At 43.4% G+C, this 13,338-nt stretch overlaps 1 protein-coding gene across 5 annotated transcripts in view; it reads right to left on the minus strand.

Moving 5' to 3' along the window:
* Positions 1 to 13,338, minus strand: part of LOC112952032 (alpha-2-macroglobulin-like protein 1) — a 29,948-nt gene that overhangs the window by 2,189 nt on the left and 14,421 nt on the right. The window contains exons 18-36 of one of the 5 annotated variants that reach the window (XM_026044809.1): positions 12,891 to 13,044; positions 11,262 to 11,490; positions 10,817 to 10,940; positions 10,503 to 10,624; positions 10,056 to 10,107; positions 9,524 to 9,607; positions 8,912 to 9,088; positions 8,440 to 8,521; positions 7,650 to 7,806; positions 6,910 to 6,984; positions 6,544 to 6,715; positions 5,916 to 6,130; positions 5,431 to 5,646; positions 4,911 to 5,026; positions 4,171 to 4,261; positions 3,796 to 3,864; positions 2,684 to 2,786; positions 2,034 to 2,075; positions 724 to 1,056 (exon numbers count right to left, since the gene is read on the minus strand). In XM_026044809.1, coding sequence (XP_025900594.1) covers positions 2,035 to 2,075; positions 2,684 to 2,786; positions 3,796 to 3,864; positions 4,171 to 4,261; positions 4,911 to 5,026; positions 5,431 to 5,646; positions 5,916 to 6,130; positions 6,544 to 6,715; positions 6,910 to 6,984; positions 7,650 to 7,806; positions 8,440 to 8,521; positions 8,912 to 9,088; positions 9,524 to 9,607; positions 10,056 to 10,107; positions 10,503 to 10,624; positions 10,817 to 10,940; positions 11,262 to 11,490; positions 12,891 to 13,044 — 2,279 coding nt within the window. In that variant the 3' untranslated portion in view covers positions 724 to 1,056; position 2,034. Of the gene's footprint in view, positions 1 to 723; positions 1,057 to 1,880; positions 2,076 to 2,683; positions 2,787 to 3,795; positions 3,865 to 4,170; positions 4,262 to 4,910; positions 5,027 to 5,430; positions 5,647 to 5,915; positions 6,131 to 6,543; positions 6,716 to 6,909; positions 6,985 to 7,649; positions 7,807 to 8,439; positions 8,522 to 8,911; positions 9,089 to 9,523; positions 9,608 to 10,055; positions 10,108 to 10,502; positions 10,625 to 10,816; positions 10,941 to 11,261; positions 11,491 to 12,890; positions 13,045 to 13,338 lie in introns of those variants that run through there. The other 4 variants (XM_026044811.1, XM_026044812.1, XM_026044810.1 and 1 more) reach the window with 4 other exon arrangements.

Here is a 13,338-nt window from a genome sequence, read left to right on the forward strand (position 1 = left end):
CAGTTGTGATCAAGAACAGGAGGGAAGCTGCCAGCTGGTGACTCTTGCCTTTGCCTTACTTTCCAGGTTGGGCACTGAATAGAAGGGATGCCCCATCTGGGATGCTGCCCACATTAAACTTGAACATATGTCACCTTGTGGCTCAGTGGTTGGACTTTGGGATCACCACAATCCATTATCTGTGTCTACGTTGTGGAAACCTCAAGGTGGGCAGGCAGAAGCGGGGAAGGGTTATGTATCTGGGTATGCCTGAGAAGAGGAATTAAAATAAGCATCACCCTGACCCTGCTGTCATTGTGCCAGTTGTTGATGAACTACAGAGCCAGCCCATTTCTACTGTTTCTAATGTACAAATTTTGAAGCTACTCTACTGCTTTTCTATGGACTTCATATGTTATTTTCCTAGCACTCCATGCAATGTCCTCTGCAGCTTTGGGAACAAGATGCAATTGAACGTGCTGTGAAAGATGCATCTCCCACACTCTTTCTCCAAGCTCCCTTGCCTTTAACTCTGCTTTGAGACYGTCTCCGAACAGTAATATAACTCCATTGAGACTATAAGTCCTCATGCCTTCTCAGCAATAGCTCCTTGCCAATTGCACTTAGTAGATACATCTAAAATGCAGTTGGCCAAAGGAGTGGTTGACAGGATTCCCTTGCCTCAGCTCAGGCTGTGTGATGACCACTTTCTCCTAGCAGCAAATCTGCTTTGGTATATGCTCCACCTCCTCCTGTGCAAGTCTGTTGGAAGGGAAGAGTTTTACCCTTGTATGGGCACACAAAACTGAGCTGATGATTTTTCCTGGGTACTCTTAAACATGATTTTCCTGATTTTGGAGAAAAACATTATGCCTAGATAATCATTCAGCCAGATTATCTGAGTCTCCTGACTTTTGATAAAGTGTCAGGTACCGTCTGAGCCATTAGGAAACTAACTGATCAGSAGGCGATTTCAAACATTTCCTTTCTTCACATCTCATCTCCACATGGTGGCTGCAGCATARATGAAAAAGGACTGTGGTATAAAGGTTCCAGAGGATGGGTCTGTCCCTGTTCCTGTGGAGACAACAAGGGACAAGAAGCTTGAAGTATTACAACTAATGAATAGGAACTTTGTGTTCTTCATGACCAATCAGAACTGTCAAGTCATCAGGGATAGGGTTTTTCCTAATCGGCCCCTTAGCCTATGTTTCTGCGCCACGTGCGAAGTCTAAAGCAGAATCTCCACCAAGATAGATGGTAGGCATTTTAGAGTTGGGCTGTGCATATCCCACTGAAGGTATCAGTGTTAAATACATGCTTAAATGTTGCATACATGCTTATTGCCCACAACCACAGGGTATCCCCAACAATGTCTTTCATCTAAGAAATGGAGAGATTGTTTCACGTATTAGTGGCACATATAGTGCCTGGTTCCTCATGAACCGGGTGTTTTTCTGCAGCTCATGGACTGCAGACAAGGAAGAATGTGGATATATCAGACCTCGGACAAGACCAGGCACTCAGAGATCAAGCTGTGACTTTGCCCAGCTTGGAAACAGAATGGGACAGGTGCTAATTTCCTGGCAAGAACCACAAGACAGGCTGGGACTCCAAAAGACCTAGGAATGAAAAGGAATCAGGATTCTGCTATGAAGGTGTACGTGAATTATTGCATGCAGAGGGCTGGAAGGCTCTGGAACTGCAGGGGAAATGACACATATAAGAACTGTATTGACTAGAGGAAAGCGTAATCAATCCACAATGGTAGCATTAGTGGCATGACTTAGGATAGGCAGCCTTTATTTTCTGTAGCACACCCCCAACTCTGTCATGAGCTCATGAGCACCTCAACCCTTTAAGTGCAGTTTTCTCTTTCCCTTGTTTTAACCACTGGGATACAGGAAACCACTCTTAGTTCCACTAATCACTTCATACTCTCAACCTGCCATGTGGAAAGTTTCTTGACCAAGGATCCTAGCCTGCATCTCCCTTCCTCTCCATCAACTTCAGAATCATGCTCCGTGATGGCAAAAGACGTGTTGAACCCTCACCTTAGTTGCAAGGGGCACTGTAGCTCATCACTGTAGTTTCTTCTGTAAGAGGAGAGAAAAAAAAGTGCCATTGAAATATACCCACCAAAAAATCACTAAAGCAAACCAACATTGTACCTGTGCTTCTGGGAGAGGTGTGCTCTCTGTTTACATGACAAGACTACTGCCACTGTGACACCTGAAATCACTTGTACATGTTAAAGTTTCTGCTCTGCAGTTAGCCTGGATTCACACATCTGTAAACTTTGGAAGCCATATGTCCTAACAAGCACTGTTATGGTATTCCTCACTTTCTGAAAAAATAAAAATCCCTGACACATTTTTAGCTTTTCCTCCCATTAGGGACCACAGAAAACCCAAATTATTGTCACTGTCATTATTCTAAGCTATCCCCTCACAAAATGAATGTMCAAAAGCACAGCTTGGAACTTCTGGCTCCCCTCCAGTTGGAAGAGTTAGATACTAAGTGAAGCCACATACTAGCTTCAAACTTGCAAGTTTTGGGGGAAAGAGGATTCACAATTTTAAAGCCAAAGAAGGTGAATCACTAAAGAATTTTTAAAGGGAGGTTAAATTAATATGTCAGAGATGGACCAGACAATTTCAGAAAGTTCCTTCCAGTGTTACATTTTTGAGATTTCCGAGCTCACCTGGCATGTAGTAATCATAGACCTTGATGTTAGCAGGCTTAAGGTCCTTGACCTGTGTGTTCTGCTGCACCAACAAGGTGTAGATCTGAGGCTGGCGAGTCAGCTAAAGCCAACAGATGCAAAGATTAATGCCAGACCAAAGTCTTTTAAGACAATCCCTTCAATCTGTTTTCACACAGGCTTCTGTGAAGGCTTCATCACTGTGGCAAATCCGTTCTGCCTTTCATTCCATCTCAGAGATATCTTTTACCTCAAACTCCATGATCATATCTCACTTGCAGGCAATAAATTTAGTTCACAAGAGATATCGAAGTGATAGAATCAATGAGCATTAGGTATCTAAATGTAGTACTAGTGTTCCCAACACATCCCACATTCCCCTTTATTTCTGCTCTGAATTCCTTTGTGCGGGGCTTCCTTTTCTGCATCARGCCTCAGTTGCTATTTGTTCCTGTAAAGTCACGTTAGATCAGCTCTTATTCTGTGATCTCACAGAGCCTGCTAGGCTAGACAAATACAAGGTGCAGATGAACATCTGTTGGATGGCTATTATTTGAGCTGATATTCAGTGGGTTCTGTTTTGTGCTTTTGGGCAGCCTAATCTTTCTCCATACTGCCTTTCTGCTATGTGCTGTAGATACACCAAAAACAGCTCTTCTGCAAGTGTAATACAGTCAACACTAAAATAACTAGTTCACTATGAAGTTAAYGTAGCTCAGCTTATATGCAAGTGGGGATGAAGAGCCACATCCCAGAGAAATGTGGAAGTTCTCCTTGGAAATTCAGAGGTTTTCAAATTCATGAAAGCTCTTGTTCCTAGTATTGTTGAGCTCTACACGTGGATAGTGAAAGACTAAGCAGTTGCTAATCTATTGACTAATGAGGCTGTGTGAGTATTGCTGCTCTTAAAACCATCTGGTTTAATGTTGAGTAAGCCTAGCAAACTCCATGAGCAATCTTGGATGCTTTCTACTACATTTACACAGCTTACATGCAGTCAACAATAGTACTACTTAAAATACACATGGATCAAGATATACAAGAGTACCCTAAAAAAATAACCTGCAAACTCATGATCCTCATAATGATCAGATTAATCTAAATTCACTCACTTCATCCAGATAGAGAATAACTCGGTCAGCTTCACTTTCAACTTTCTTCACTAAAGGCATTTTCTTTAGCTAAAAATAGATAAAACACCCCGTCAGAAACAGTCTATCAGAAAGCAGAAATAGTCAGGGGAATTTGTGCTTGTGAGTGCCTGGACAAAATTTTCATGGGACCAAACAAAAGCTTGAGGTTGAGCAAGACAAAGTGAAGACCTCCTGTGGCCCTGAAGGGTCAACTATAAAGACCTCTTGGGAAGAGGTCCTGCCCACAAGAATRTTCCCAAACATGCTTACAATCTTGCATGATTGCTTACAATGCTGCAGCATGGGCATCTGTCACCATTTCCACCCCAGATGGAAGCAAATTTACAATCTCACCTCTTCCAGGGAATCTGCCACAGGGCTGTATCCAGAAAGCAGTTCCATTTGGATCAGGACCATGTTGGTGGACACACGGTTTCCTGTATATCTGCAACAGGAAACCAAGGAACAGCACTAATATTACTTTGATATGATCTCCACAGATACTCCAGCTCATCTTTGCCACTAAGGTGGAGGGATCCACCTTTCAGTGCTCGTCCTATAAACATATCTGTTTCTGCACTGTAATGATTTCTTTGTCTTCCCTGATCTCTCTCAGCTATGCTAAGCCAAGAGGAATCCTTAAAAGGTTTATGGACAGGGCAGCCTCTACACAGAGCTGGAAATATCATATTTTCTGCTTGTTATTTTGGCAGTTCTGGCCTAAATGAGGCAGAAAAAAAAGCAGAGGAGGCTGATGGGACGACCAGACAGGAGTAGGGAAGGGAAGACTTTGACATGAGGTCAGCAATCATTCCCAGAAGAGTTTCACAACACTAGTGTTTTAAGACCTCATTAAGTAAGGAGGTGAGATCTGTAGACCTTGGGAGAACCTATGCAATGAAGAGAATAGACCTAAACTATCCCTACAGGGCCTAGTTCCTTTCCCCCAGCTGAGGAGAGTCTAATTAAAAGAACAAGGAAGTCTTAGCACTTGGATCTCACGAGGAAAGGGGAATCCTGGCCATCTAGAAGCTACTGCAGGCCAAAAAACCTTTCAGTGTAGGGGAAGGAAAGGACAGTTGAGTGTCTCCTACCGTGCGTGGACAGTGACAGGAAACTGGGTGGCATTGGGCAAGGTGCATTCTGTCTGCACAGACAGCGCAAAAGTGAGGTTGTTTCTCTGGGGAGGTATGTTGTACCTCAGGATGGCCTATCAGGAGAGACAGAAAGAAGCTAGTTGGCAAAAAAATAGCAGCTGTTTGCTGTCAAATATCCTTACCTAGGATTGGGATGTTGTTTGCTGCCTTCAACTGTCATAAAAGAAAATGATCTGTTGGAAGGAGAGATTGTGCTATTGAACTGTTCCTGATTGTTATTACCTGGATTCTTAGAGGAGAAGTACAGCTCTGACTAGGTGGAGACAGTCCAAACTTCAAACAGGAAACTACTGTGCCTTTTCCATTGAATCCCAGCYACTCCTATCAGCCCTGAGGCCCTGCATTTCTGTAAGTCACTACAGTCTATTTTCAGTCCTGACTAAAGAACAAAGTGAGAGCTTCCCTGATTTTGCAGGGCTTTTTCCCAGGCAGATCTTGCTTCCCGGTCTGGGCTTACCTGCAGGAAGAGACACCCATGGCCCTGTACGCGCACATGGTACTCTCTGTGAATGGTTGCCAGCTCCACTGTCTGTAGAAGGAGCCGATTGGTGTTGTTTATCTGGATGTTTTGGCTGAAGCCTTTAGAGGAAAGAGAAGCCTGAAGATCAGGGCCCTCTTTGCTAAAAGTCTTGGTTGCATACAGGGCTAGGGCTTCTAAGGCAACCACCGTATCCTGAGGGAAAAGATAAACATCAAATAAAATAGTGTTCTTGATTCCTATGCATGTCTACTCCTTAGCTTTTCCCTTCCTTGTACTAGAGCTACAGCCCAAAGCCAGAGGTGAACTTTCCCCTTGGATTCTCTAGTATGGAAGTAGCTCAGAAGAGCTCAAGTATTTGGATTCACCCCTTTTAACCCCTACAGGCAGACTTTTCTAGAACCTGTTCTCACATGCCCCAGCTGAGAGCAGTTTCTTTGCTGCTAATGGCTCCAGTGAATTACCTGAGTTGAAGCAAAGCCTCCATAGGGATTTTGCTGCTTGGTGAGCCAAGACACAATCTGGGATGCTTTTCTGATGTCATCTGAAGACAGACTTGACTTTGAAAGGTGAGCCATGAGGATACTAGATGTCAATTCCACATCAACAGATGATGTCTGATACCAGTCTAGGGACTCCTCTTCCTTTTTGGACTGTTGACTCCAGAACATTTGGTCATCTAGGGGTAGAATGGGAAAACTTATGGGGTATGTAGCTTTATCTAAAGACCTTAGAATCCTCCTCAACCCCAGTGCTTAGATATTGAGTGAACAAGTATATTGGGACAAAATAAGATGCTTATCTTCCTTCTTATGCTCCACATCTTGCTTTTGCTAATAATGAAACAACTGCAGGCTAGGAAGGACTATCCATGAAGTGCCCCTAGTTTGGGAGACTAGGATTGATAGACCATTCTTAAAGCAAGTCTGTCTCATGTTATGGATACAGCCTGTGTCAGCGTGGCAAACAGAATATTGTAGCATCGGGCTCCCCACACAGCTCTGATAGTGTTCCCCATTCCTGCCCTGCAGTTACATGGTCTCCACACAATTCTGCCCATGTCCCTCACTCCCACCTCACAGACTCTGGTACCTGATTTTATGGCTGACTTATCCAATCTTTTGAGGATTTTCTGCATCATTGCCTTATCACCTGCTGCTGCAAAGGCATTTGCAGCTAGTGCTAGGCTGTAGAGGTTTGAACTGCCAGTATCCGCATTGACCAAGTCTTTAATACATTTCAGAGCTTTCCGCAAAACTGGGTCCTAGGATACAAATGAAAGCACACCAATTGCTGGCAAGGTGTCTGAGGGAAGAATATGTACAGAGGAGTGGGGATAGAGACAAGACACACATGGAAAAAAAAATGGTCGCTATATATATGAACATAGGCAGACCTTAAATATACTTGTCTGTCAAGAGGTTATGCATACAGCATATCCCTGCTATTGATACTCACAGAACGTGGCATCCCTGAATGTATGAGAGCTGTGATGATCACTGAGCTCAGCCCCAGTCCTTCCTCTACTGCACCCTGCAGTCATCAGAAAACAGAGGAGAGCTGCCGTGAGGAGAGAGAATTTTCCAGTGCCTCTTGGTTTCTAAGTTGATTCCAAGTCTGCATAGACAACAGTGCTGATCCTTTCCTTCTTCTAAGGAAGAAGAAGGCCCTCTCACTTGAGAGCTGGGATAGTGCAAGGTGTGGAGGAGCAAAGAGAAAAACAGCTTTTGTGGGGTAAAGTAAAAAAATACTCTTCTTTACACTTGGAAAATCAAGACACTTGTCTGTATGGCGAACCGTTAATGGTTCTGCTTTTGTCAGTGGCCTGCACACGTACAAGTGTTCTGTTTCTGAGTGTGTATGTCGCACTCCTGGAAAGGTGAATCTCTCAAGGGGCTGCCATCAATCTCATTTGTTCTCTATACAGTGGGGGCCCAGAGTGAAGGAAGAAAAGGCAACTCATTAATAGGAAAGGAAACTAAAGCTACTAATCAAGGAATAATGGAGAGCTTGAAAGCATTTTTGGTTTTAAGGAGTGTGTTTGGATTTGAGTGCATTGGTGCAGTTTGCATATGGGTATCATCAAATGCAAACCTCCATCATCCACAACCTGAAGAAGCAGCACCATGACTGATCACAACCCTGAACATAATCCAAGGGAGGCTTTGTGCCTAATGAGCAGCCAAAACATACCATACCATTAGGCCATTGTTGAAGAGCTTCCCCACACTCTGGAAGCAGCCAGAAGTTGTCTGACTTTTTATCAGGGCAAAGGCAGCATCCTGTATATTTTGCTTATCTATGTGGATGAAGTCCTGGGCTTGGCTAAATGTCTTGAGGACAAGAGCAGTCAGCCTAGAGCCAAGGAGGAGAGAAGAAAAACAGACTGAATGAGCACTGATAGTCAGGGGGACAGAAGTATGAATATTCTGCTACCTCATCCCTGTAGAAATACCAGCAGCCCAAGGCCTTTAGCAATGGGATGAACTGRAAGCAATAGCCATGAGATAGATAGTCTTGAAGTCTGTAGCTGAAGATCAGATTTTTCCCTTTGTAGCAAGAGAATATTTAAGAGAGAGAGAAAAATCCTCCCGGATCTCTGTCGATCCCAACATGATGCCTGTATATGATGTAAAACCAGAAGGACTGATATTTAACATTCAGGTTGCTCATTCAACCTCTCTCATATAGAAATCTCTCTTTCGCTGTAAACAATGCACCCTGCAAATCTTGGGAAGAACAAAAAATTGAAGCTAAGTCTTCAGAGGTAGATGCTCAATTGTGCCCAAGCACAAATGTTCAAACAAGGTTACCCCAAATCAGTTCATTGATGTGGTTCTCTTCTGAAATGCTCAGGAGTGGTTTCTGTTCGAAATAACTTCACATCTCCAGACTCACTCAGAATCCCCAGTTGCCAGAATCTAGGTCTGCTTGAGCACAACCAGATCCAGATGCTTCCTGCAACTGTTTCTGGAGATCTCTGCTTACCATGTGTTCCCTGGCTCGCTTCCTTCCCCAAAGGCACTATATGAGCCATCTGTGTGCTTATACAAGAGTTGCTGCTGATATCCTGTGGAAAGAGGTAGGAGACAGTGAAGATATTTTGTCAGCCACATTCTCGAGGTGACAACCCTTCCCTCCAATAAGTATGTGATAGTTAGAGATAGTATTGTCTATGAAAACTCAACAAAGGGCTTTCAGAGGGATATATTTTACCATTCTTTAGTGGAGACACAGAAGCCTGATTACACCATTGTAATTCCAAAAATATCAGGGAATTTCACTGAATAAATGATGAATTTCATCAGGTGAAATGATGAATTTCATCAGCAGGTGAGTTTCAGTTGAAATGCTGAAACTGAATACTCAGCACCAAGGTTTCTGCTTACATGTCCATATAACAACCCAGCTTAGTGAACATTACCATTTAATAATCCAGCATGAACAGAAATCATCTTACCACTTTCCAGGTAGCCAACTGCTTTCTGTTTGATTTCTGGAGTCAGTTGTCCTGTCTGTTCAAGGTATCTTGTGATGAAGACATTAGGAGCAAAATGAACCATGTTCTGTTCTCCACAGCCACTGGACATTTGGAGGAGTTTGTCTGTGTTGCTAAGTGCTGTTCCCAAAATGTCTCCTGGGTGACAGATTCATGGTTTAGAGAGCTTTACATGTTTTAGCATACAAAAAACTTCTGTAGCCACTAATTCTCCAAATAACACACTAACRTGGCGTTCAGTTCACCTCACACTGGAGAGACATTAATGTCAACAAGCCTGTGGCATTGTAGAACTAAGTGGTCAAAGGAACAGGCTGGTAGAAGTATTGATGTGGTACTCCTCCTATCTTGCCCTTGGCTGGGCGAAGTTACAAATCCATATGTCACAGTGTCACTTGTATAAAAGAGGATGGAATGGCATGCTTTCCTGGAAGTCCTAGGAGCCCTGCATTACATCTCACTGTATAAAATTCTTTTTGTTACTCACTTTACTACAGAAGATACGGTGGTGGTAATAGAAGAAAAGCATCCTGCAGGGAAAAATCTTAATTTCCAAGATCTCCTAGAGCTCACCTAAGAAAAGAATGTGAGCTCTTGCTGACCCAGGGACCATATTCTCTGGCATAGTGAAGGTGATTGTCTGTGAAACAGAAGTTCCTGCAAATGGAAAAAGCATCAGTACAAAAATAGGCGAGGGAGATGGAAAACACACAGACATGCTATAGTGAAAGCATAAACAGGGTTGGGATCACCTGGTCATGGAACTGAAGTTAGAATTCATATGATTGATAGGATGACACAGTGATCAGGCCATCCACAGATGTGTGACTTTATGTGGTTACACAGTGGCTTGGTGCTGTCAGGAGGTTGAGATACTGGAGGGAGTTGAATGGCATCCCATTCAACCTAATTGCCTCTTAACAAACTTCCTAAGAATGCTCCAAGGTCCCCAGTTTTCTCCTTTCCATTCCCCTCCAGACATGAGATGTTACCATGCCCCTCCAGACTGGAGATATTTGAAGATGACACTGCTTCTTTTTGGTCTTCTGGATCCATGCACATACACAGGCCCAGGGACCATTCTCTCTGGAGTACCCACACTTACCTTTTGGGCACAGAAAGGATGTGTGAGTCTTTTCTTCCAACAGTCCCTCTGCCTGGTGGGAAGAAGGCTAGTCAGCTCAGAAGGGAGACGTTAGCTGGGTACCCAACACCTTTGTCATAGGATGTCCTGCAAAGGACCTCACGTAGGCAGCATGGATATCTGTTACTTGTAAATTATTGCTGGGAAACAGGTTTCTAAATTTCTATACTGACACCATCCCCAAGGCCCTGATAGCAAGCAATTCTGATAGCTCTGGGTCTCAGAGCATGGCCTGAGCTACTKTCTTCAGCACATGCCCCAACACAGCTTCACTTGCAGAATCACTTCTCTACTAGATTCTTYGAGAAATATTTACCCTACTGGTGAACTCTCTAAGAGCCATTTCATTGGGTTTCTTTGAGTCTGAGAAAGTACTGATTCCTCTAGGAACATGGAACAGACTCTGACCTTCACCAGCAGATGTTTAACAACTGTATCCTTCCCTCCGGTCTCTGGCACAAAAGCTGCACTCTGAGTGCAAATATCTTCCTGTTGAATCGCTTCAGCAGTGACAGTGAAATTTACCTCCCCTAAACAGCAAAACATAGAAAGACCAGATTGCACACCATGGCAACATTTCAGTTTGCTCAGCCTAAGGTCAGTTGTTCATACTTTGTGTAGTAGGCCACCTTCCCTTCCACTCCAGGTCTAGACATCTCAAACAGCTCTGCCACTATTTCCCACTCCTGTCTTAGACCCTGTCCCTACTTTGTCTCTCTTACCTAGTTTTGTTGCTTTCACATCCCAGAAGAATGTTTTTGCTGAATCAGGGCAGAGACAAGTAGWGAAACTGATATTTGTGTGCACAAATTCAAAATCTCCAGAGTCCATTAGGCTAAGCTGGAGCTAGAGATGAAAAAGAAAAAGGGAGTTCAGGWCAATCAACCCCAGAGTCCCATGGTAAACAAGACAATGGCACTGTTACTATACSAGTGGGCCACCATGGCCTTCATAATCCTGTGAGGTTCTGCCACAGTATGGTTGAGCCTATAGGAAAAGATAATCTGGAGAGAGATGGCTCTACATGGAACTTTTGTAAAGAGTGTCCTTGGTGTCTTTTACCCACTTTCTGAGGGGTCAGACCCTTGTCTGGGCCTCCATCAGTGAAGTAAGTAATGTTATCATACACCCCTCTGCCCAACGCCCATGCTGTGGGAAGCTACTTACCACCATGCAATGCTCCATGTAACTGAAGAGTTTGGTTTTGAGGGGGAATGACTCTCCCCGGAAGACAGAGTACGGCAAGGTGAGTTCCACAAAGAAGGGCTTGAAGCTCTGCAAGCTGATAGTTTCTGAGATTCCCAAACCATGGCTGTCCGAGGTGCAGAAAGCCATGGCTTTCCAGTCTGTGATAGTGTCAGGTACTGTGACAGGTAGCTCGGCAGACCCTGAATCACTGAGGACAAAACAGAGAGGAAGGGGTAATCCCCATTCCTGTGAAGATTTCTCCTGAGTTATTTGTGRGGATGTCTTGGTAATTCATGGGAGGAAAAAGGCTGGATAAATGCATTTTAAAATGACAATATTAAAAAAAAAAAAAAAAACAAGGATTCTTCTTGTTGATTTTGAATTACTTATATCCCATTTACAGATGAAGAAAATTGATATATCGGAGAACAAAGAAAGTTGTGATAATTTGCTGTGTAAATAAGGGGAGAGCTGTGGTTGTTACATAACTTGACTATAATAAGGTCTTTGACGTAGTGTCAATCCTTATACCCAAGTTAGTGAAATGTGAACTGTATAAGTGAATGATAAAGAGAATGGCAAATTGACTAGATCATTGAGCTCAGAGGGTAGTGCTCAGTGAAACAAAGTCCAGTTGGTGGCTGCTTAACTGTGGCATCTCTCAGGGATTGATAATCCATCTGATACAGTTTAACAGCTTTTATTGATGATCTGGAAGAAGTGTTAGCGTGCATCCCCACCAAGTTATCAGATTATACCTAACTGAGGGGAACAGAAGTGGCTGATACAACACACAACAATACAGGTTAGGCACCAAATGCCTAGAAAGCAACTTTGCAGGAAAAGGGTCCTGGTGGATAAGCTAAGTGTGAATCAGYTGTGTGCCCTTGGCAGCCAGCAGGTTAAAGGTAAGTGTCCTTCCCTTCTGTTTCTCCCTTATAGGGCTACATCTGGAGAACTGTACCCCTCATTACAAGCAAGACACTGACATACTGGAATGATTCCAGTGGAGGGCTATTGAGATGGTCAGTGAGTTAGAGTATGTGATGTAAAAGTAGAGGATGAAATAACTGTATGGTTTTTTGTTTGTTTGTTTGTTTCTTTTTTTTAGCTGTAAGAGTGAAAGGTAAGCGTAGACCTTATAGTTCTTTAAAGCTACCTTACAGGAGGGTGTAGAGATAATAAAGTCAGAGGCGCATAGTGATAGGATGAGAGACACAATTTTGAACAGGGGAAATTCTTACTCAAGATAAGAACAGTGGAACAGGTGACCAGAGAGTCTGTGGAATCTCCATTGTGGGGGATATTTAGAAATTGACTACAGCAGTGTGATCTAATCATCTTGTGCAGGATGTTAAGCTAGAGAACTCTGGAGGTCCCTTCCATCCTACAGTATTCTGTGATTTTAAGTTGTCCAAGACCATTTGAAAAATCTCAGAGCCAGGAAATGAACTAAACCTCCATTGTCCTTATCTATTTCTTTAGAATTTTAATTCTCTCCTTGGGCACAGAGGCAAAGTGCCCTGGCTCTGCTTATGTCCATTCCCTCTCAGATTCGGATGGCAGAAGGTTCGGATTCATGTGGGATCATAATCTGTTATTACTCACTTGATGGCGACCAGACTCCAGATGAATGTCTCTGGAAACCAGGTACGTACTTGCCCTGCCTCGCTGCCCAGCTCAACATGGTCTAACTCAGGAGCTTCAACAGCAACATCTATCTCTGTATCCAAGTTGTCTGAGTTTGCCAGCTCATCATAAGCTATTGGGAATATAAGCATTCATTCAAATACAGAGTATCTTTGAGATCAGGATAGATATCAGATGGGAAAATCTCAACTGCCCATCCCTCCCACTCCTGCTTTGATCCCATGCACAATTTTTGTCCTCTTCAAGAAGCCCCCAACATTCCCAGCTGAGCAAGTGGATCTCAACCACATGCATATGCTTCTCCAGGAGGAACTCAACATATTCACAAACATTTCTTGTTCYTTCAGACCCTGCAGAAAGGCCTAGATAACCCTATGTGCCAGTATTGTCTGATTCTCTTGCTTTC

This window comes from Nothoprocta perdicaria, unplaced genomic scaffold (assembly GCF_003342845.1).
Source record: "Nothoprocta perdicaria isolate Ctin4 unplaced genomic scaffold, notPer1 scaffold_386, whole genome shotgun sequence".
NCBI lineage: Eukaryota > Metazoa > Chordata > Aves > Tinamiformes > Tinamidae > Nothoprocta > Nothoprocta perdicaria.